The sequence below is a fragment of the Mustelus asterias genome, unplaced genomic scaffold, assembly GCF_964213995.1.
Source record: "Mustelus asterias unplaced genomic scaffold, sMusAst1.hap1.1 HAP1_SCAFFOLD_435, whole genome shotgun sequence".
NCBI classification, from domain to species: domain Eukaryota; kingdom Metazoa; phylum Chordata; class Chondrichthyes; order Carcharhiniformes; family Triakidae; genus Mustelus; species Mustelus asterias.
Window position 1 is genome coordinate 211,761 of NW_027590390.1, and position 23,853 is coordinate 235,613.

Genomic DNA, 23,853 nt, shown 5'->3' on the forward strand with positions numbered 1-23,853 from the left:
CTGCTCGAGCAAATCTCCCCGCCAGGATGTTAGTCCCCCTCCAGTTCAAATGTAACCCATCCCTCTTGAACAGATCAGCCCTTCCCCAGAAAAGATCCCAATGATCCAAAAATCTAAATCCCTCCCCCCTGCACCAGCTCTCAAGCCAGTCATTCATCTGCCTAATAATCCTATTCCTACTCTCACTAGCACTTGGTACAGAGAGTAGTCATGAAATTACTACCTTCGAGGTTCTACACGTTAGCCTACTGCCTAACTCTCTGTATTCACATTTCAGGACCTCATCCCTTTTCCTACCTATGTCGTTGGTACCAATATGTACAACGATCTCTGGCTGCTCACCCTCCCCCTTAAGAATGTCCTGCAATCGCTCAGAGACATCCTTGGCCCTGGCACCAGGGAGGCAACACACCATCCTGGAGTCTCGATTGCTGCCACAGAAACGCCTGTCTGTGCCTCTAACTAGCGAGTCCCCTATTACTACTGCTCGCTTGCTCTTTGCCCGACCCTGTCCCACAGCAGAACCAGCTGTGGTGTCACAGGCCTGGCTACTGCTGGTATCTCCCCCTGACAGGCTATCACTCCCGTACATCACCTCTACCTCCCCTCCAGCCCGACTACCTCCCACGAGCCCTTGAACAAATCTGACTAAACCTCCCAACTTGGCCTCATCCGTCCCAACCTCTCCTGACCTGACATAGAAACATGGAAGATAGGAGGAGGCCATTTGGCCCTTCGAACCTGCTCCACCATCCATCACAATCATGGCTGATCGTCCAACTCAAAAGCCTAATCCTGCTTTCTCCCCATAACCTTTGATCCTGTTCGCCCCCAAGTGCTATATGCAGCCGCCTCTTGAATACATTCTTGACTATATCTCTGACTGAAACTGATTATTCAAGAACCAACCCCAACCCACTACTCTCCAAAGCTATTAACCAATCCCAACCTCCGACCACGCAACCAAATCTAACTAGACACCCAACAACATGACCAACTCCCAGCCACCATCCAAACTGCTGATTAACCCTTCAACCCAACACAATACAACTCGACCACCCTCCCGACACCCAGAACTAATCCTTGAACCTCTCCCCAGCTCCCTGACTAACCATTCATCCAGCGACACACCAACCCATTCACTCCCACAATCAACTAACACTTATGGAGCTCCCCAGGGTCACTGTGCTGTAAATAAGGTGTGCTCGCTCGACCGCGACTCCACTCTGCTCTGATGGAGCTCCCCAGGGTCACTGTGCTGTAAATAAGGTGTGCTCGCTCTACCGCGACTCCACTCTGCTCTGATGGAGATCGCCGGGGTCACTGCTGTAAATAGGGTGCGTGCTCTCTCTTCCCCGACTCTGCTCTGCTGTGATGGAGCTCCCCGGGGTCACTGTGCTGTAAATAGGGTGCGTGCTCTCTCTTCCCCGACTCTGCTCTGCTGTGATGGAGCTCCCCGGGGTCACTGTGCTGTAAATAGGGTGCGTGCTCTCTCTTCCAGGATTGTGCTCTGATGGAGCTCCTTGGAGTCACTGTGCTGTAAATAGGGTGAGTGCTCTCTATTCCTTGACTCTACTCTGCTCTGATGGAGCTCCCTGGGGTAATTGTTCTGAAAATAGGGTGTGCGCTCTATCTTCCCTGACTCTGCTCTGGTGGAGCTCCCCGAGGTCACTGTGCTGTAAATAGGGTGTGCGCTCTCTCTTCCTCGACTCTACTCTGCTCTGATGGAGCTCCCAGGGTCGCAGTGCTGTAAATAGGGTGTGTGCTCTCTCTTCCCCGACTCGTCTGCTCTGATGGAGCTCCCAGGGTCGCAGTGCTGAAGATTCTGGGAGAAATATGCAGCAGTTTCAGGTTGGGAGAATTTTTAAACATACCGGCAATCTGCTTACCATTGCTGCTGCTTGGAAGATTCAGGCCCATTTATATTTTAAATCCATTTATATTTTAATTGTTACACTAAAAATTAACACAAACACTCACCAGATCCCCTCCAGACTCCTGCAGGTCAGTATGAGGCGGCGGAGAGCAGGGACAGATTCATCTGTGAAGGAGTTTAATTCCAGGTGCAGAATCCTCAGTGACTGTTTTGTACAGAGAGCAGAGGCGAGATCCTCAGCACAAGAATCTGTGAGAGCGTTATGTCTGAGACTGGAGACCAGAGAGAGAAATAACAGGAATCAGGCTCAATCCCCAGTGTTTTAAATAATACTGTTAATAACAATAATAATGTATTGTATCAGACATTCCAAAAACACAACCTGCATTTCTGTAGAATGAGGAAATACTCAATGCTGAAAATGAAATATAAATAAACTGGAAATGCTCAGCAGGTTAGCTAAATACATGTGAAGAGAGAAACAGAGGTAAAGTTTGAGCTTCCATTGGAACTGGGAACGGGCAGTGAATTGACAGGTTTGAAGTGACAGCGGTGGGTGGCTGGGGAAGAAACAAAGAAAGGACAAACTGGAATTACAGGAGTGATTAAATGATAAAAGTGATGATGGGACAGGACCGTAATCACAGGATCCCCATGTCCTTACTCGGAGTGGCTCAGGAGGGACATGGGATGGTCAGTGGTTTGGGAATGCAGTTTGTGGTGAGGTTGAAGATAATGGCTGTGATTGTACCAGAAGCTCTGAAGTCGCAACATGGGGATTGGAAATGGGTGGTGTGTCCGTGTGGGCAGGATAGGCAGACTTATGAAGGAGATATTGTCAGAGGTGGACAATTAAGAGCTGGCAGGCAGGGGGAGCTGCCCACTGAGGCAGCCTGGGCAGGGGGCAGTCCCGGTTCAGGCAATGCTGGCATCATCTCCAAAGTCAGCCAGCAGGACTTTCAAACAGCAGCTCTGGTGGGAGCAGCGAGGGAGCTCTGCTTATTGAATGAAGGACTGAAATGTCAGAAAGCAGAGCAAGGCTTGCCCCCCCCCTCCCTGGAGGGGCTCCTCCCGGCTGCTCAGGCTCAGAGGGAGGTCCTGTTCCCTCAGGATGGAGGGAGATTATCCCATCGGTACAAGCCAGTCTGGATGGAGATTGCTGGGAGGTGAGCAGGTTTCAGACACGTGGTTACAGAGTGGAAAAGGATCAATGTCCTGATGTGTTCTGCCACGGTGAGTGCAGCACAGCCTGATATGTGAATAAGGATGAGAGTGAAATTGTAGAAAGAACATCTCGACCCAGACACTGGCAATGCAAAGGACTTGCAGAATCTCACTGGCTGTCCTGTCTGGAGACAATACACATCTCTGTAACCTGTGCTTAATGCTGCCTTCTCTCACATTATCTGTCTCTTGAAGACCTGGTTGGCTGTAGGGATTCGCATTCTAATCAGTATTCTGTAACTTGATTTTGTGTCTCTGTGTCCTGGTTGAGAGCAGATTTCCACTCCATCTGACGAAGGAGCAGCGCTCGGAAAGCTAATGGTATTGGCTACCAAATAAACCTGTTGGACTTTAACCTGGTGTTAAAACTCTTACAATGCAAAGGCAGCAGCATTGACTGTCAGAGACATGTCCGTTAGGCTGGCATCAGCATAGGCTCGAGCAGGGCTGACCAACATATTCACTGGGCAAACACACATCAATGATTTTCTCACTCAAGGGGCTGATGAGTAAATTTCAGAATGATAAAGTTTGGCACAGCAGAAATTTCAATTAAAAACTAAACTGAGATATGAAAAGAAACAACTTGCTGAGCACAATAATGAGTAATAAATAAAGATGATTATTAGAGTTTAATCCTCATCAATCACAAATTGTTTCTCTCCCACATTTGATGCAGATTGGCTCAAAATCCTATCAGCAGCAAACATGGGAAAGAAATGGGATGTGATTGGAGGAGCAGCTCCATGCAGATTCTTCCATTCAAACTGAACTGTGTGACTGAGATTCTGGAAACTCGCTCCGGGGGCCGCATTGAGGGGCTTCGAGGGTCACATTCGCCCCTTGGTCCACACGTTGGACAACCCTGGGCTACTGCGTGTGTTTGATGAGTGAGTAATAATTTATGTGTTTGGAAAGAGAGCAAACATCATCAGGGAACGAGTGAAGAAGAGTGGAGACATCCAGGTCTTGCCATCCTTACACCAATGGAAGATGAAGTGCTGGATCAGGAAGGCCTGGGGGCAGAGTGGGTAATTACTGCTGGTGAGATGGGTTGAGTGGGTGGCCTAATGAATGGGCACAGGAGAGCGTCTGGTGAGGACAAAACATACAGCTCGTTTATCCTTCACTGGTCACAGAGAGCAGTCTGAAGGACGTATTGGGATAGGAACAAAATACCTCGGAGCAGCAGAAGGTCATTCAGCCCCTCAAGCATACTCCATCACGGCTGATCTAATTATAGTCTCAACTCTTTTCCCCGTAACCCTTGATTCGCTTCTCAATCCAAAATCATTCTTAACTCAGCCTTGAATATATTCAATGATTCTGCCGCCACTAGTCTCCAGGGAAGAGAATTCCACTGACCAGCCACCATCTAAAAAAATAAATTTCTCCTCATCTCAGTCTTAAGGGACTGACAATTACATTTTAAAATCTGTCCCCTTGTTCTGGTCTCTCGGACAAGAAGAAACAGCCTCTCAGCAACCACCCTGTCTCATCCCCTCAATGCGATCACCTTTTAATCTTCTGAACATTCATAGATATTGCTCCAATCTGCTCAAATTTCCCTCGTAAAATAAACCTCTCCATCCCAGGAATCAGCCAAGTGAACTTTCTCTGAACTGGTTCCAATACAATTCTATCCTTTTTTAAGTAAAGAGCTCAACACTGGACACATTACTCCAGTTGTGGAGCCTCCCTGAGCCTCTCCACATCCCCTTGAAACATCTTTGCATCCTCCTCACAATTCAGATTTTCACCTCGTTTTCCATTATTCACAAATTTGGAAATATTATATTTGATCCCCACACCCATGTCATTCATGTAGATTCTCAATAGCTGAAAGCCAAACGCTGATCCCTGCCGTACTCCACTAGTTAGAGGCTGTGAACCCAAAAGTAACCCATTTATTCCAACTCCTTGTTTCTGTCCATTGATCAGTTCTCAATCCATGCTGGTATATTCCACCCAATCCCACGTGCTCCTATTTTATTTAATAACCTCTTGTGTGTGAATCATGCAACTATAGAATCCCTAGTGTAGGAATCGTCATTCGGCCCATCGAGACACACTGACAGAGTAACTTACCAAGGTCCGCTCCCCATAAACTCACACATTTACTCGGGCTAATCTACCTAACCTACATATCTTGGGACACGAAGGGCAATTTTACCATGGCCAATCCATCTACCATGCATCTCTTTGGAGTGTGGGAGGAAACTGGAGCACCCAGAGGAAACACACACAGACACGGGGAGAATGTAGAAACTCCACACAGTCACCCAAGGCTGGAATTGAACCCGGGCCCCTGGCTGGGATGCAACAATGTTAACCACTGTGTCACCGTGCCAGCCTTTCATGAATCCATGTTGGCCCTGTCTAATCCTGCCATTAATTTCGAAGTGTTCTGTTATCTCTTCCTTTATTATAGATTACTATAGGATTTCCATACCATCAATGTCAGACTAGATCTGCAGTTGCCCGGTTTCCCGTAACCCCCCATATTTACGCCGCTAATCCATCTAACCTACACATCTTGGACACTAATGGGCAATTTAGCATGGCCAATCCACCTAACCTACACAGTTTGTTTGGACTATGGGAGGAAACAGGCGCAGCCGAAGGAAACCCACACAGACACGGGGAGAACGTGAAAACTCCACAGACAGTCGTCCAAAGCTGGAATGAATCCGGGTCCCTGACGCTGTGAGGCAGCAGTGCCAACCCCAGTGCCATGTCTTCACTTAATCTAATACAGTCCTTGAATTAGCAACGGTTGGAACACTTCTGCTGCTCTTCTCCAAATGAAAGGAATCTATTATTGTTGGAAACGCCACACATTTGCACATCATGTCTAAAACAGCTTGTTGTGTGATTGGCACTGGAACGTGCTTCTCCAAGAAATTGCTTGAATACATTCTGTGAACGAATCTTCTATTCAACTTTTGACAATCTGAGCGATTTATACAGTAAATGGAAGAAACCACAGGAGCATTGACCTACAGAGGGATCTGTCTGTACAAGTCTACAGGTCCCTGAAAGTGGCAACACAGGTGGATGAGGTGGTCAAGAATGCAGACAGCATGCTTGTCTTCATCGACCGGGGCATCGAGTATAAAAGTTGTCAAGTTATGTTACAGCTGTATGAAACTTCAGTTGGCCACATTTGAATATTGCTTGCAGTTCCGTTCGCGACACTCCCAGAATGATGTGGATGCTTTGGAGAGGGTGCAAGGAAGGTTTACCAGAATGTTGCCTGGTCAAGGACGGTTAGGTTATGAGGAGTCGATGTATAAACACAGATTGTTTCACTACAAAAAGGGAGGCTGAGGGGTGACCTGATGGAGGTATCCACAATTATGAGAAGCACCAATATGGTGGATAGTCAGAGACTTTTATCCAGGGTGGAATGGTCAACTACAAGAGGGTACAGGTTGAAGGTGAGAGGAGCAAAGTTTGGAGGGAGGTGTGTGGGTTAGGTTTTCACCCAGAGGGTGGTGGGTGCCTGGAAGGCACTGCCAATGGAGGTGGCAGAAGCAGGCACGTTTGCAATGTCCAAGGTGCATCTTGGTAGACACATGAACAAGAGACAAACAGAGGAATAGAAAACGCAAATTGGCAGTAAGTTCTGGGTCTGAATAAACGTTAGGAGGCGCCACAGGCTTGGTGGGTTGAAGGGCCTGTTACTGTGCTGTGCGGTTCTTTGTTCTTCTTTGTATATGTAGATTAAAGTCACCCGTGGTTATTGCAATATGTTTTTACAAGGCCCCGTTATTTTTCCTGTGTATTGTGTCGGAGATTGTGACTGTTGTTAGGAGCCTATAAATGATTCCCACAAGTGAACTTTTAACTTTGTTAAATCTTATCTCTATCCAAACTGATTCTGCATCTTGAACTAAGTTCAGCTCTCGCTGCTGTACTGACATCTGTTACTAACAGCGAGACTCCACCACCATGTCCTGTCCTCCATTTACTGTCATCTATTCACTCTCCCCCTTTTCACAGATCAATGGATGCTGTGCCCGGGGAGAGCTGTGCACATCTGAGGAGGAGGAGAGGACCTCAGAGGGTGAACCATAACATTATTCCCCCACTCCCTCAACATAAGGATCTGTGGGACTAACATCCCATTGCTCAGGGATCAGAGAGAAGCAACAGGAGTCAGAGGAAAAGCAGTTTTCCTTCTTCATAACTGACGCCAATAGTAATGGGCAGTGTTTTTTGTACAAATACCAGTGGTGAAATTATATTGTTGAATATTCAGTTATTATAAACACAATCTCACACAGTCTGCTACTTACTGCAGTTGCTGTATTTTACAGTCCGGATTCCTCAGAGCCACAGACAGCAGTTTCACTCCTGAATCTCCCAGTTTATTGTCACCCAGATTCAGATCTATCAGTGAGCGGTTTGTACTGAGAGCAGAGGCCAGGTCCTCGGCACAAGAATCTGAGAGATCGTTACCATAGAGACTGGAGATCAGAGAAAGAAAAATAACAGAAATCAGGGTAAATCCACAGTGTATTTAAGAATAAGATCATTAACAATAATAATGTACAGCGTGGGACATTCAAGAAACACAACTTCAGTTGATACAGAAAGCAAAATTATATTGATGCTGTAAATCTGAAATATGAATAAAATATGTGGAAAATCTCAGCAGGACAGGCAGCATCTGTGAAGATAGAAACAGATTTAGTTTCAGTTCAATTAGCTAAAATTAAAACTTGGGAGTAGCAGTGAATTAAACTGTTTTAAGTGACAGGGAGCTGGGGATGGGTGGGTGACAAGGAAAGAACAAAATGGATGTGCCGGAGTGATTAAATGACAAAAAGGATGATGGTGAAAGGGAAGAGCACAGGATTCCCATGTCCTTCCCCTGAGTCACAGGGAGGGACACGGGATGGTCAGTGGCTCAGGAATGGAGTGTGTGGTGGGGTTGAAGATGAAGAGAGAGAAACATTTTTCACGATGCCAGTGGCACGGGTCTGGAATGTACAGTCTGGAAGTGTGGTGGAGACAGGCTGATTCGAGGTATAACAGAGGACAGTCGATGAACAATCGAATGAAACAATGTGCAAAGATACGAGGAGAAGGCAGTCGAATGAGACAATTCCTAATCCTAGTTTGGTGAGCCGGTGCAGACACATTTTGCCTCGTGGTGCTCCGCAATAATTCTGTGAAGATAATGGTTGGAAATGTATCGAGATTTTAACTGGAAGCTGGTGATGTTGCAGTGTAAACAGGGTTAGGTAATTTAGCCAGTGTCCACAAAGGGCCATTGGTATCTCTCTCAGATAGAATCAGAGAATTGTTACAGAGCAGAAGGAGACCTTTTGGCCCATGCTCTCTGCACTGACTCTCTGAATGAGCAATTTACTCTGTCATTCCCCCAAATTCTCCCCGTAACCCTGCACAATCTTCCTTTTCAGATCATAATCCAATTCACTTTGGAAATTTTCAACTGAACGTGTCTCCACCACACTCCCAGACAGTGAACTCCAGCCCTTAACCACTCGCTGCAGGGGAAGTCCCGGTTCAGGCAATGCTGGCACGGGCAGCACTTTGATAGGCAGCAGCTCTGGAGAGACCAGTGAGGAAGACCTGGTTAAGAACACAGGGCTGGAATGGGAGGAGAAAGGTTAAACTCAATTCAATGATGCACTTGGCAACACTTGGTACTCTTCCCCAAGGCTACCTGAGTTTGGAGCAAATTTCTGTTCTCTCAGGACTGGACAGTATCTGCCACATCAATCCAAGTATATCGGGGTGGAGATTACTGGAGACCTGAGTAGGCTTGGGTAATATGGTTGCAGTGAGGCAAAAGGATGAATAACTTGCCAAGTTCTGACAAGGTGGTGAAGCATCTTATAGCATATAATCTGAGGCATATGGGGTCAAATGAGAATGAAAGTCAAATGGTAGAAAGGCCATCCCCACACAGACACAGGCAATGCCCAGAAAGCAGCATCGACTGTCAGAGACATGTCAGCCTCTCTCTGCAGAGTTCTAATTAATCAGATAACTCTAGCACTGAGAGAATGGGATGGTCAGAGGCAAGAGGCTATCCTTGCGTAGACATGATGGTGAGTCGGGTTCTCACCAGCATAGGCCTGTGTTTTTGATGGGAGAGTAACAATGGAACTTTATGTGCCTGTAGAAGAGAGCACGAAACGTCAGGGAATGAAGTAAAAATGCTGACAGCGTCCAGATCTTGTAATCCTTACACGTAGAATTAGCAGCGCTGGAGCTGGGAGAACAGCAGATAGTGTGGGAAATCGCTGATTGTGATACTGGTTGTGGAGCTGAGAGTGTGCGGTCGAATGGATGGACACAGGAGACTCTCTGGTGCCTGCAACACAGAGCTTGTGTGCCCATCACCGGTCACATGGAACCGGCTGAAGGACGTGTTGGAATGTACATTTTGTTACAAACTATGTCTTGAAGAAATATACTGAACATTGAAGGATATTGAATTCGATGATCAGCCATGAACAAAATGAATGGTGGAGCAGGCTCGAAGGGCCGAATGGCCAACTCCTGCTTCTAGTTTCTATTTTAATCATGTCTCTCTGCAGGTTATGTTGTCGGCACCGTGCTATCTGTAGCCGGTTTCCTTTATTGTTACTGAAGCAGTATAATTGACATCATGTTGATTTTAATCTGAACTAATGCAGTGTTCTGTTGTTTCAGTGTTTTCCATGGGATGGCAGAGGAGAGCTCGATTGCGAGTGATTGACAGGTTATGTCATGTGACTGAGGGACAGCTATTTTTCACAGAACATTCTAGCTTTAATTCTGCTTTCAGAGGCTGCTTGAGGTTAAGACAAACGGCAGTGCTGTTTCCCTCTCTGAAGTTGGAGTTTTTGCTGTTTAAGTGTTGCTGTGTTGGAAGCTGTCAGAGACTGGGGTTACCTCTCTGCGGTTGGGCTGCTCGGAGCGACATCCTTCTCTGAAAACAATTGTCTGTTGGCTCTCCGGAAGTGGTTAAAAAGCTGGAAATCGGCAACACGTGAGCTTACTTGTTTTTGTGCTAACTAATGTTGGAGAAGGGTGTATGTCTGTGGGTATTGCTTTATATTGGAACAACAGAGATAGCTAGCTGTTAAGAGTTATACTGTGTCATGTTTAAGTCTTGCAATTGGTAAAGGTTATGCTAATTCTTGTTGTTATATTCTAACTGCATTCTTAAATAAACTGTGTTTGATAAAAGCATCCTAGTGGGTCACTTGATTCATACCTGGAGTGAAACACCTCATGCTCATCAATGCCAAAATCAAATGTAAAACCAAGGATCAAGGCTAACTTCACAAAACACCTTGGAGTTTCTGGTCTGCATCTTAACAATTGCCTCCATTCACTCTTTACTCTTCCTCACAAATCAAGGGCTGTGTGACTGGGTGATGTGTGTCCCCCTGTAAGCATGTGAACGGGTCCTCAGAGTCACCGTCACATTATTCCCCTCCACCCAGGGCACAGAAATCAATGTGATTGACATTCCACTGCATTGGGATCAGAGAGAGAGAAATCACAGGAATCAGTGAAAATTCAGGTTCTGGTTCATAACTTCCAACCCCTGGGCCTTTACAGAGTTTTTCAGCACAGAAAGAGGCCCTTCGGCCCATCGTGTCTGTGTCAGCCATCAAGCAGCAATCTATTCTAATCCATTTCCAGCACTTGCTCCATAGCCTTGTCTGCTGCGGCATTTCAAGTGCTTGTCTGAATGCTTCTTAAATGTTGCGAGTGTTCCTGACTCCACCACCCTTTCAGACAGTGAGATCCAGATTCCCACCACCCTCTGGGTGAAAAAACTTTTCCACAGAACAATCGGCCCATCGACTCTACACTGACTGTCCGAAAAAGCCAGGCCCACACAACTGCTTATCACTGGACATTTATCATGGCAAATCCACTGAAACTACATATCTTTGGACACGAAATGATAATTTAGCATGGTCGATCCACCTAACCTACACATCTTTGGACTGTGGGAGGAAACCAGAGTACCTGACGGAAACACGCACACACGGGGGGAACATGCAAGCTCCACACAGGCAGTCACCCGAGGCCAGAATTAAACCAAGGTCCCTGACGTTGTGAGGCAGCAATGCTAACCACTGTGTCATCTTCAATTCTCCTCTGAAAATCCTCCCCAATGCCTTAAATCTATGCCCCTGGTTATTGTCTCCTAAAACAAAGGGGAAAGGTTTATTTCTATAATTTGATCGAACGCCACATGGTCGTCCCCCAGACTTCCCTGTCTGAAAAAAATAACAGGAGCATTGACATACAGATGGATCTGTGCGTACTTGTCCACTGATCCCTGAAAGTGGTAACACAGGTGGATAACTTGGTCAACAAGGCATGCAGCATGCTTGCTTCATTGGCCAGGGCATCAAGTATAAAAGTTGGCAAGTTATGTTACAGCTGTATTAAACTTTAGTTAGGCCCAACATGGAATATTGCGTGCAGTGCTGATCGCCAGACAAGCAGAAGGATGTGGCTGCTTTGGAAAAGGTGCAAAGAAGGTTTACAAGGATGTTGCCTGGTCTGGTTAAGGTATGAAGAGAAGTTGAATAAACTCGGAGATTGTTTTCACTGGAAAGACGGAGGCTGAGGGGCGACCTGATAGAGGCAGATATATGGTTGATAGTTGGGAGTCTTTTCCCCAGGGTGGAAAGATCAAGTGTAAGACAGGACAGTTTGAAGACAAGAGGGGGAAAGTTTAGAGGAGACGTGCGGGGAACATTTTCACAGAGAGAGTGGTGGGTGCCTCGAATGCACAGCCAGTGAAGTTGACGGAAGCAGGCACGTTCCCAATGTTCAAGGTTTATCTTGATAGAAACATGAACGGGAGATGAACAGAGGAATAGAAACTGCATATGAGCAATAAGTACGGGGTCTGAATAAGAATGAGGAGTCGCTGCAGGCTTGGTGGGCCGAAGGGCCTGTTACTGTGCTGCATGGCTCTTTGTTCTTCTTTGTACATGAATGTTAAAATCACCCGTGATTATTGCAGTATGTTTTTACAAGACCCCATTAATATTCCTGTGTACTGTGTCGAAGATTCTGAATATTGTTAGGAGCCTATAAATGATTCCCACAAGTGATCTTTGAACTTTGTTAATTCTTATCTCTACCCAAGCGGATTCTGCATCTTGATCATTGCAACTAAATTCACCTCTCTCTACTTACTGTCATCTGTTACTAACAGCGAAACTCCACCACCATGTCCTGTCCTCCATTTACTGTCATCTATTCACTCTCCCCCCTTTCACTAATCAATGGATGCTGTGTCCGGGGAGAGCTGTGCACATCTGAGGAGGAGGACAACCTCAGAGGGTGAACCATAACATTATTCCCCCACTCTCTCAACATAAGGATTTGTGGGACTAACATCCCATTGCTCAGAGATCAGAGAGAGAAGCAACAGGAGTCAGAGGAAAAGCAGTTTTCCTTATTCATAACTGACGCCAATAGTAATGGGCAGTGTTTTTTATACAAATACCAGTGGTGAAATTATATTGTTGAATATTCAGTTATTATAAACACAATCTCACACAGTCTGCTACTTACTTCAGTTTCTGTATTTTACATTCCGGATTCCTCAGAGCCGCAGACAGCAGTTTCACTCCGGAATCTCCCAGTTTATTCAAACTTAGATTCAGATCTATCAGTGAGCGGTTTGTACTGAGAGCAGAGGCCAGGTCCTCGGCACAAGAATCTGTGAGACTATTAACATTCAGACTGGAGATCAGAGAGAGAAAAATAACAGGAATCAGGGTAAATCCACAGTGTTTTTAAGAATAAGATCATTAACAATAATAATGTACAGCGCGGGACACTCAAGAAACACAACTTCAGTTGATACAGAAGGCAAAATTCTATTGATGCTCTAAATCTGAAATATGAAAAAAATATGTTGCAGACTCTCATCAGGTCAGGCAGCATCTGTGAAGATAGAAACAGGTTTAGTTTCAGTTCAATTCGCGAAACTTAGAAATTGGAAATAGCGGCGAATTAAATTGTTGTAAGTGACGGGAGCTGGGGATGGGCGGGTGACAAGGAAAGAACAAAATGGAAGTGCCGGAGTGATTAAATGACAAAAAGGATGATGGTGAAAGGGAAGAGCACAGGATTCTCATGTCCTTACCCTGAGTCACAGGGAGGGACATGGGATGGTCAGTGGCTCAGGAATGGAGTGTGTGGTGGGGTTGAAGATGATGAGAGAGAACGTTTTTCACACTGCCAGTGGTTCGGGTCTGGAATTCACAGCCGGGAAGTGTGGTGGAGGCCGGCTGCATCGAAGCAGTCAAAAAGGAATGAGATGATTATTTAAATATAAAGAATGAGCTAGGATACGAGAAAAACGCTGGAGAATGACACAAATTCCTAATGCTAATTTGGTGAGCTGGTGCAGACACGATGGGCCAAATGGCCTCATTGTGCACCGTAAGAATTCTGTGAAGACAATAGTTGGAAATGTATCGATATTTCAACTGGAAGTTGGTGATGTTGCCGTGTGGACAGTGTTAGTAGCCATAGTCCTCAATAAAATGTTAATACTGATAGGCAAAGGAATCTGGGTGTACAGGTCCACAGATCACTGAAAGTGGCAACGCAAGTGGAGAAGGTAGTCAAGAAAGCATACGGCATGCTTGCCTTCATCGGCCGGGGTATTGAGTTTAAAAATTGGCAAATCATGTTGCAGCTTTATAGAACCTTCGTTCGGCCGCACTTAGAATATAGTGTTCAATTCTGGTCGCCACTCTACCAGAAAGATGTGGAGGCTTTGGAGAGGGTTTACCCCTTTTACAGAAAAGATTTACCTGGATGTTGCCCTGTTATGGAGGGCATTAGCTCTGAGGCGAGGTTGGAGAAACTTGGTTTGTTCTCACTGGAGCGACGGAGGTTAAGGGGAGACCTGATATAGGTCTACAAGATTATGAGAGGCATGAACAGAGTGGATAGTCAGAAGCTTTTTCACAGGGTGGAAGCGTCAATTGCTGGGGGGCACAGGTTTAAGGTGCGAGGGGCAACGTTTAAAGGAGATGTGCAAGGCAGATTTTTTTACACAGAGTAGTGGGCGCCTGGAACACGTTGTCGGGGGAGGTAGTAGAAGCGGATATGGTGGTGACGTTTCAGGGGCGTCTTGACAAGTACATGAATAGGATGGGAATAGAGGGATATGGTCCCCGGAAGGGTACGGTGTATTAGTTAAGTCGGGCAGCATGGTCGGTGCAGTCTTGGAGGGCCGAAGAGCCTGTTCCTGTGCTGTAATTTTCTTTGTTCTTTGTATTTCTCTCCAATAGAGAGACACAATTTGTTACATGTAGCTTCAGGGATACAACTTAATAAACGTGCGGCAATGGGAGGAGATGGGATTCCATGAACCCCACAGCCGGTAAGAGGACCAAACCCTCAAATTTAGCATCATTCTACATCACACTCTAAACACCAAACCAAATGAACGAACCAACTCCACGTATAACCAAACAGGCACATTAATATCTGACAGGTTCGGGGAATCCGTCCACTCAGGCAGCACAGGCAGAATCACTGAATTGTTACAGAGCAGAAGGAGGCCATTCGGCCCATTGTGTCTGCACTGACTCTCCGAATGAGCAACTCACTAAGTGTCATTCCCCCACCTTCCCCCAAAACCCTGTGCATTCCAGAGCTTAACCACTGGCTGCAGGGGAAGGCCCCATTCAGGCAAGGCTGGCACCAGATTAAAAGGCAGCCAGCAGCACTTTTAAAGGCTCTGAAGGGAGCAGTGAGGGAGCCCTGGTGAATGAACAAAGAGCTGAAATGGCAGAAGACAGATTAAACCCAATTCGCTGACACTACCCTGGAAATTCTCAAGGCTATTTCGGTTTGGTGGGAGGTTCTGTTCCCTCAGGAGTGGAGGTGTCCTGTAACATCAACCCAAGCAAGGCTGGATAGAAACTGCCAAGGGCCCGAGCAGGCAGCACGTGGCTGCAGTGAGACAAAAGGATCAATAACCTGATATGTTCTGACAAGGAGAGTGTTAAACTTACAGGCTGATATGTGAATAAGGATGAAGGAGAAATTGTTGAAAGAACATCTCCGCCCAGACACTGGCAATGTCCAGACAGCAGCATCAATCTTCAGGAACATGTCAGCCTCTGTGAAGGGTTCCGGTCAGTCAGAGATGACTGCTACACTGCCGACACTGAGTGACCATCCTGGTAGTCCCATGATGGGCAGTCTGACAGCACCATAGGCTATGTGTGTGTCTTTGATGGGTGAGTAACAATGGAAATTTATGTGCTTGTGGAAGAGGGCACTCAGCGTCAGAGAAGGAGCCAAGAGTGACAGTGTCTGGATTGTGTCATCCTTATGCCAATGGAAGATGAAGTGCTGGAGCTGGGAGACCTGGAGGCTGGGTGGGCAATCGCTGATGGTGAGATGGGTTGTGGATTCAGAGAGAGAGTGAGTGAGTGAATGGATGGGCACAGGAGAGACTCTGCTGTTGAGTCCATAACTTGGAGCTTGTGTGTTCATCATTGGTCACATGGAGCTCTGGGTTAGGAACAGTCAGAAGTTTAACAGCACCAGGTTAAAGTCCAACAGGTTTATTTGGTAGCAAATGCCACTAGCTTTCGGAGCGCTGCCCCTTCGTCAGGTGGAGTGTAGAAATGCTCACAAACAGGGCGTACAGAGACACAAACTCAATTTACAGAAAAATGATTGGAATGCAGTCTTTACAGATAATCAAGTCTTAAAGGTACAAACAGTGTGAATGGAGGAAGCATTAAGCACAGGTTAAACAGATGTGTATCGTCTCCAGACAGGACAGCCAGTGAGATTCTGCAAGCCCAGACAAGCTGTGGGAGTTACAAATAGTGTGACATGAACCCAAGATCCCGGTTGAGGCCGTCCTCATCTGTGCGGAACTTGGCTATAAGAACATAAGAAATAGCAGGAGTTGGCCATCTTGTCCCTCGAGCCTGCCCCGCCATTCAATAAGATCATGGCTGATCTGATAGTGGTTTAGTTCCACTTACCCGCCCGCTCTCCATAACCCTTAATTTCCTTATTGATCAGAAATCTATCTCCCTGTGACTTAAACATATTTAACGAGGTAGCCTCCACTGCTTCAATGGGCAGAGAATTCCAGAGATTCATTACGCTCCAAGAGAAGAGGTTCCTCCTCAAGTATGTCCTAAACTGACTCCCTCTTATTTTGAGGCTGTGTCCTCTAGTTCTTGTTTCCTTTCTAAGTGGAAAGAATCTCTCTGCCCCTACCCTGTCCAGCCCCTTCATTATCTTATATGTCTCTATAAGATCTCCCTTCAGCCTTCTAAACTCCAACGAGTACAGGCCCAATCTACTCAATTCTCCTCATAAGCCAACCCCCTCATCTCCAGTATCAACCTGGTGAACCTTCTCTGTACTCCCTCCAAGGCCAATACATCCTTCCGCAAATAAGGGGACCAAAACTGTACACAGTACTCTAGGTGCGGCCTCACCAGTACCTTGTACAGTTGCAGCAAGACCTCCCTGCTTTTATACTCCATCCCTTCGCGATAAAGGCCAACATTCCATTTGCCTTCTTGATCACCTGCTGCACCTGCAGACTGAGTTTTTGCGATTCATGCACAAGGTTCTGTTCTCTCAGTTTCTGCTCAACGACTCTGCGCTGTTGTGTCTTGTGAAGGCCGCCTTGGAGAACACTTACGCGAATATCAGAGGCCGAATACCCGTGACCGCTGAAGTGCTCCCCAACAGGAAGAGAACAGTCTTGCCTGGTGATTGTCGAGCGGTGTTCATTCATCCGTTGTCGCAGCGTCTGCATAGTTTCCCCAATGTGCCATGCTTCGGGACATTGGTGAAACCAAAGGGGAAACTTTAAACTCAGACTTTAACCTGGTGCTGTTAAACCTCTTACTGTGTTTACCCCAGTCCAACGCCGGCATCTCCACATTAGGACCAGTCTGCAGGACATGCTGAAATGTGCATTACCCTCTAACATTCTTCACTCTCTCACACAAAACAACAGCTGCGGTGAGCGGGAGACGGGCGTGTAGCTCTGAGGATGAGGAGGGTACTTCAGAAGATGGACTGTCATATTATTCCCCATGACCTCCACCAGAGCAGATACTGTCTCACGCGATTAGCAAAGGGGTTACAATCTGGCAGCACAGGAGAGCACACACAAACCCGAGCAGCTGATGGAGGCAGGACTAGCTGAGTTCACTCACACTCTCGAGGGGACAGGTCATTGTCAGCTTCAGGTAGATTAAATGTGACTGGAGTCTTTAACAATGCAGCAGATACTGGAGCTGCAGCCTAAGGTATTTTAACATCCGGTGGAGTTTCCAAAGGCTGTGTGTATCCATACACAAAGGATGGAGGAGTCAATCCAGGCGAGCAGTGTTACCATGTCTCAGGTATGAGCACAAATAGCATCATCCACAGAGAGATTGGTGACCTTCGTGGAGAGTCACATCCAGCCTATCACCCACAGGAAATACACATGAACCTGCATGTTCTCACCATCTCCATGAGCTCTGTGGAACACGGGCTGTGGGAGGGGTGGGAAAATGTGGCTGGAGTCACTGTCAGGCCCTCCCCAGCTGAGCAGGGAGGGTCCAGTTTGCCCTGGATGGATAGAGGAGCGGCTGCCTGCAGCATTTGGGAGCTCCTCTCAGGATGCCCCTGGTGTGGTCAGTGGGTCCTCTTCTGCTCTGACTGTGACACCAGCACCTCACAAAGCTATGATGACAGAGACAACTCCAGCATCTGTGCAGAGGACCCACAGTTGGCCGGATCCTTCCAGGATCCAGGAAATCCGAGGACAAAGGCCACGGTCATCGAAATTCTCACAGGAGAGGTGAAGATCCTGCCTGCAGCTCGGCGGAAAGTGCCGGGATGGGGGTGGTTGTCATGGTGGGGTTGCTTCCTTGGGCTTCACAGGGTTATACTTTGTTGTTACTGGTCACTTTGTTACGTATGTATTTTCAGTAAATTCAGAGATGGAGCACTACCAGAAAAATCCTTCACCATATTACTGGGTCAATACAATTCCAATGCCTTTGTTGCATGTAGTGACGGCTCCAGGGAAATTCTAAAACATTCACAGAAACAGCAACAGTGCTGGAGATGGTGAAGATTTATTACACTGAATGGCTGTGTGAGAGACTCATGCAAAACATGTCTGTATCACTGAATCTCGATCCTCCCTGACACATATCCCATGGTCCCTGGCGTGTGGTCCATGGGGTTCCTCATCATGAAGCATCTGGTCAACATTGTATTGCATCACACTTTCTTCAAAGCTTCTCCACACTAGATTCTAGATCCAGGTTGTATGGAACACAGCACAACACCTGGACATTTGAGACCCTTGCTGGGTATATTGAAGGGCTCCATCAGATCCATCTTTAGAAATCTTATGGCCTGCTCAATGGTCACTCAAGTTGCCCTGCAGCAGCTGTGTGTCTCTCATCTGTAACTATGTTTGGGCACAATTACCCATCCCTTCAGTGGGTAGCACTGGTCTTTCTTAAATCTTTCATGGGATGATGGTGTCATAGGCAATGCCAACACTTGTTCCCATCCACAATTGTCCTTGAGAAGGGGATGGTGAACTATCTTGTTAAATTCTGAACACCCTCTGGTACAATGCCGCTAGGAAGGGACATTCAGGATTATGATCCCACATCAGTGATGGAAAAGCAATATATTCCAAGTCAGGTTGGTGTCTGGCTTGGGAGGGAATCTGAAGGTGGTTGGTGTTCCATTCTTCTGATATTCTTGCCCATCGAGGTGATAGAAAAGTCTTCCTATTTTCTATCACCTCACCAGCATAGGCTTGTGTCTTTGATGGGAGAGTAACAATGGAACTTTATCTGCCTGTAGAAGACAGCACGAAACATCAGGAAATGAACTACAAATGGTGCCATCCTTACACTGAGAAGCAGCTGCACTGGAGCTGGGAGATCAACAGGCAGGGTGGGAAATCGCTGATTGTGATACTGGTTGTGGAGCTGAGAGCGAGCGATTGAATGGATGAGCACAGGAGACCCTCTGGGACATGCAACACAGAGAGCTTGTGTGCCCATCACTGGTCACATGGAACGGGCTGAAGAACATGTTGGAATGTACATTTTGTTACAAACTGTGTCTTGAAGAAATATCCTGAATATTGAAGGATATTGAATATGATCAGCCATGAACAAAATGAATGGTGGAGCAGGCTCGAAGGGCCGAATCCTGCTTCTAGTTTCTATTTTAATCATGTTTCTCTGCAGGTTATGCTGTCGGCACCGTGCTGTCTGTAGCCAGTTTCCTTTATTGTTACTGAAGCAGTATAATTGACATCATGTTGATTTTAATCTGAACTAATGCAGTGTTCTGTTGTTTCAGTGTTTTCCCTGGGATGGCAGAGGAGAGCTCGATTGCGAGTGATTGACAGGTTATGTCATGTGACTGAAGGACAGTTATTTTTCACAGAACATTCTAGTTTTAATTCTGCTTTCAGAAGCTGCTTGAAGTTAAGACAAACAGCAGTGCTGTTTCCCTCTCTGAAGTTGGAGTTTTTGCTGTTTACGTGTTGCTGTGTTGGAAGCTGTCAGAGACTGGGGTTACCTCTCTGCGGTTGGGCTGTTCGGAGGCGACATCCTTCTCTGAAAACAATTGTCTGTTGGCTCTCCGGAAGTGGTAAAAAGATGGAAATCGGCAACACGTGAGCTTACTTGTTTTTTGTGCTAACTAATGTTGGAGAAGGGTGTATGTCTGTGGGTATTGCTTTATATTGGAACAACAGAGATAGCTAGCTGTTAAGAGTTATACTGTGTCATGTCTAAGTCTTGCAATTGGTAAAGGTTATGCTAATTCTTGTTGTTATATTCTAACTGCATTCTTAAATAAACTGTGTTTGATAAAAACATCCAAGTGCGTCACTTGATTCATACCTGGAGTGAAACACCTCATGCTCATCAATGCCAAAATCAAATGTAAAATCAAGGGTCCAGGCTAACTTCACAAAACACCTTGGAGTTTCTGGTCTGCATCTTAACAATTGCCTCCATTCACTCTTTACTCTTCCTCACAAATCAAGGGCTGTGTGACTGGGTGACGTGTGCCCCCTGTAAGCATGTGAACGGGTCCTCCGAGTCACCGTCACATTATTCCCCTCCACCCAGGGCACAGAAATCAATGTGATTGACATTCTATTGCATTGGGATCACAGAGAGAGAAATCACAGGAATCAGTGAAAATTCAGGTTCTGGTTCATAACTTCCAACCCCTGGGCCTTTACAGAGTTTTTCAGCACAGAAAGAGGCCCTTCGGCCCATCGTGTCTGTGTCAGCCATCAAGCAGCAATCTATTCTAATCCATTTCCAGCACTTGCTCCATGGCCTTGTCTGCTGCGGCATTTCAAGCGCTTGTCTGAATGCTTCTTAAATGTTGCGAGTGTTCCTGACTCCACCACCCTTTCAGACAGTGAGATCCAGATTCCCACCACCCTCTGGGTGAAAAAACTTTTCCACAGAACCATAGAATCCCCACTGTGCAGAAGGTGCCCAATCGCGCCATCGACTCTGCACTGACTGTCCGAAAAAGCCAGGCCCACACAACTGCTCATCACTGGACATTTATCATGGCAAATCCACTGAAACTACATATCTTTGGACATGAAATGATAATTTCGCATGGTCGATCCACCTAACCTACACATCTTTGGACTGTGGGAGGAAACCAGAGTACCTGACGGAAACACGCACACATGGGGGGAACATGCAAGCTCCACACAGGCAGTCACCCGAGTCAAGAATTAAACAAAGGTCCCTGACGTTGTGAGGCAGCAATGCTAACCACTGTGCCATCTTCAATTCTCCTCTGAAACTCCTGTCCAATGCCTTAAATCTATGCCTCTGGTTATTGTCTCCTAAAACAAAGGGGAAAGGTTTATTTCTATAATTTGATACAACTCCACATGGTCGTCCCCCAGCCTTCCCTATCTGAAAAAAATAACAGGAGCATTGACATACAGATGGATCTGTGCGTACTTGTCCACTGATCCCTGAAAGTGGTAACACAGGTGGATAACATGGTCAACAAGGCATGCAGCATGCTTGCTTCATTGGCCAGGGCATCAAGTATAAAAGTTGGCAAGTTATGTTACAGCTGTATTAAACTTTAGGTAGGCCCAACATGGAATATTGCGTGCAGTGCTGATCGCCAGACAAGCAGAAGCATGTGGCTGCTTTGGAGAAGGTGTAAAGAAGGTTTACAAGGATGTTGCCTGGTCTGGTTAAGGTATGAAGAGAAGTTGAATAAACTCGGATTGTTTTCACTGGAAAGACGGAGGCTGAGGGGCAACCTGATAGAGGCAGATATATGGTTGATAGTTGGAGTCTTTTCCCCAGGGTGGAAAAATCAACTACAAGACGGGACAGTTTGAAGGCAAGAGGGGGAAAGTTTAGAGGAGACGTGTGGGGAAAGTTTTCACAGAGAGAGTGGTGGGTGCCTCGAATGCACAGCCAGTGAAGTTGACGGAAGCAGGCACGTGCCCAATGTTCAAGGTTTATCTTGATAGAAACATGAACTGGAGATGAACAGAGGAATAGAAACTGCGTATGAGCAATAAGTACTGGGTCTGAATAAGAATTAGGAGTCGCCGCAGGCTTGGTGGGCCGAAGGGCCTGTTACTGTGCTGCATGGCTCTTTGTTCTTCTTTGTACATGAATGTTAAAATCACCCGTGATTATTGCAGAATGTTTTTTACAAGACCCCATTAATATTCCTGTGTACTGTGTCGAAGATTCTGAATATTGTTAGGGGCCTAGAAATGATTCCCACAAGTGATCTTTTAACTTTGTTACTTCTTATCTCTACCCAAGCTGATTCTGCTTCTTGATCATTTGAATCAAGTTCACCTCTCGCTACTGTACTGACATCTGGTACGAACAGTGAGACTCCACCACCATGTTCTGTCCTCCATTTACTGTCATCTATTCACTCTCCCCCTTTTCACAAATCAATGGATGCTGTGTCTGGGGAGAGCTGTGCACATCTGAGGAGGAGGAGAGAACCTCAGAGGGTGAACCGTAACATTATTCCCCCACTCCCTCGACATAAGGATTTGTGGGACTGACATCCCATTGCTCAGGGATCAGAGAGAGAAGCAACAGGAGTCAGAGGAAAAGCGGTTTTCCTCATTCATAACTGACGCCAGTAGTAATGGGCAGTGTTTTTTATACAAATACCAGTGGTGAAATTATATTGTTGAATATTCAATTATGATAAACACAATTTCACACACAGTCTGCTACTTACTGCAGTTTCTGTATTTTACAGTCCGGATTCCTCAGAGCCACAGACAGCAGTTTCACTCCGGAATCTCCCAGTTTATTGTAACCCAGATTCAGATCTATCAGTGAGCGGTTTGTACTGAGAGCAGAGGCCAGGTCCTTGGCACAAGAATCTGTGAGATCATTCTCATGGAGACTGGAGATCAGAGAGAGAAAAATAACAGGAATCAGGGTAAATCCACAGTGTTTGTAAGAATAAGATCATTAACAATAATAATGTATAGCGCGGGACATTCAAGAAACACAAATTCAGTTGATACAGAAGGCAAAATTCTATTGATGCTCTAAATCTGAAATATGAATAAAATGTGGAAAATCTCACAGAACAAGCAGCATCTGTGAAGATAGAAACAGTTTTAGTTTCAGTTCAATTCGCGAAACTTAGAAATTGGAAGTAGCAGTGAATTAAATTATTTTAAGTGACGGGTGCTGGGGATGGGCGGGTGACAAGGAAAGAACAAAATGGAAGTGCCGGAGTGATTAAATGACAAAAAGGATGATGGTGAAAGGGAAGAGCACAGGATTCCCATGTCCTTATCCTGAGTCACAGGGAGGGACATGGGATGGTCAGTGGCTCAGGAATGGAGTGTGTGGTGGGGTTGATGATGATGAGAGAGAAACCCTTTTTCACACTGCCAGTGGTTCGGGTCTGGAATTCACAGCCGGGAAGTCTAGTGGAGGTCGGCTGCATCGAAGCAGTCAAAAAGGAATTAGACGATTATTTGAATATAAACAATGAGCTGGGATACGAGGAAAAGGCTGGAGAATGACACAAATTCCGAATGCTAATTTGGTGAGCTGGTGCAGACACGATGGGCCAAATGGCCTCATTGTGCACCGTAAGAATTCTGTGGAGATAATGGTTGTAAATGTACGGATATCTCAGCTGGAAGTTCGTGATGTTGCAGTGTGGACAGTGTTAGTCGCCATAGCTCTCAATGAAATATTAATATTTCTCTCCAATAGAGAGAGACAATTAGTTACATGTAGCTTCAGGGACACAACTTAGTAAACGTAAGGCAATGGGAGGAGGTGGGACTCCATGAATCCCACAGCCGGTACGAAGACCAAACACTCAACATTAGCGTCATTCTACATCACACTCGAGACATGAACCAACTGAACTAACCAACTCCACACTATTGCCAGAACGGGCACATAAATATCTGACAGGTTCGGGGAATCCGTCCACTCAGGCAGCACAGGCAGAATCACTGAATTGTTACAGAGCAGAAGGAGGCCATTCGGCCAACAGTGTCTGCACTGACTCTCCGATTGAGAAAAGCACGAAGTGTCATTCCCCCACCTTCCCCCCAAAACCCTGTGCATTCCAGAGCTTAACCACTGACTGCAGGGGAAGGCCCCATTCAGGCAATGCTGGCACCAGATTTAAAGGCAGCCAGCAGC

General features: G+C 46.2%; 1 protein-coding gene across 2 annotated transcripts in view; it reads right to left on the reverse strand.

The window, feature by feature from the left end:
• Positions 1-23,853, reverse strand: part of LOC144486733 (NACHT, LRR and PYD domains-containing protein 3-like) — a 73,441-nt gene that overhangs the window by 9,764 nt on the left and 39,824 nt on the right. Inside the window, exons 8-11 of one of the 2 annotated variants that reach the window (XM_078204760.1) lie at positions 22,412-22,582; positions 12,677-12,847; positions 7,402-7,572; positions 1,981-2,148 (exon numbers count right to left, since the gene is read on the reverse strand). In XM_078204760.1, the coding sequence (XP_078060886.1) occupies positions 1,981-2,148; positions 7,402-7,572; positions 12,677-12,847; positions 22,412-22,582 (681 nt within the window). The remainder of the gene's footprint in view (positions 1-1,980; positions 2,149-7,401; positions 7,573-12,676; positions 12,848-22,411; positions 22,583-23,853) is intronic. The other variant, XM_078204761.1, reaches the window with a different exon arrangement.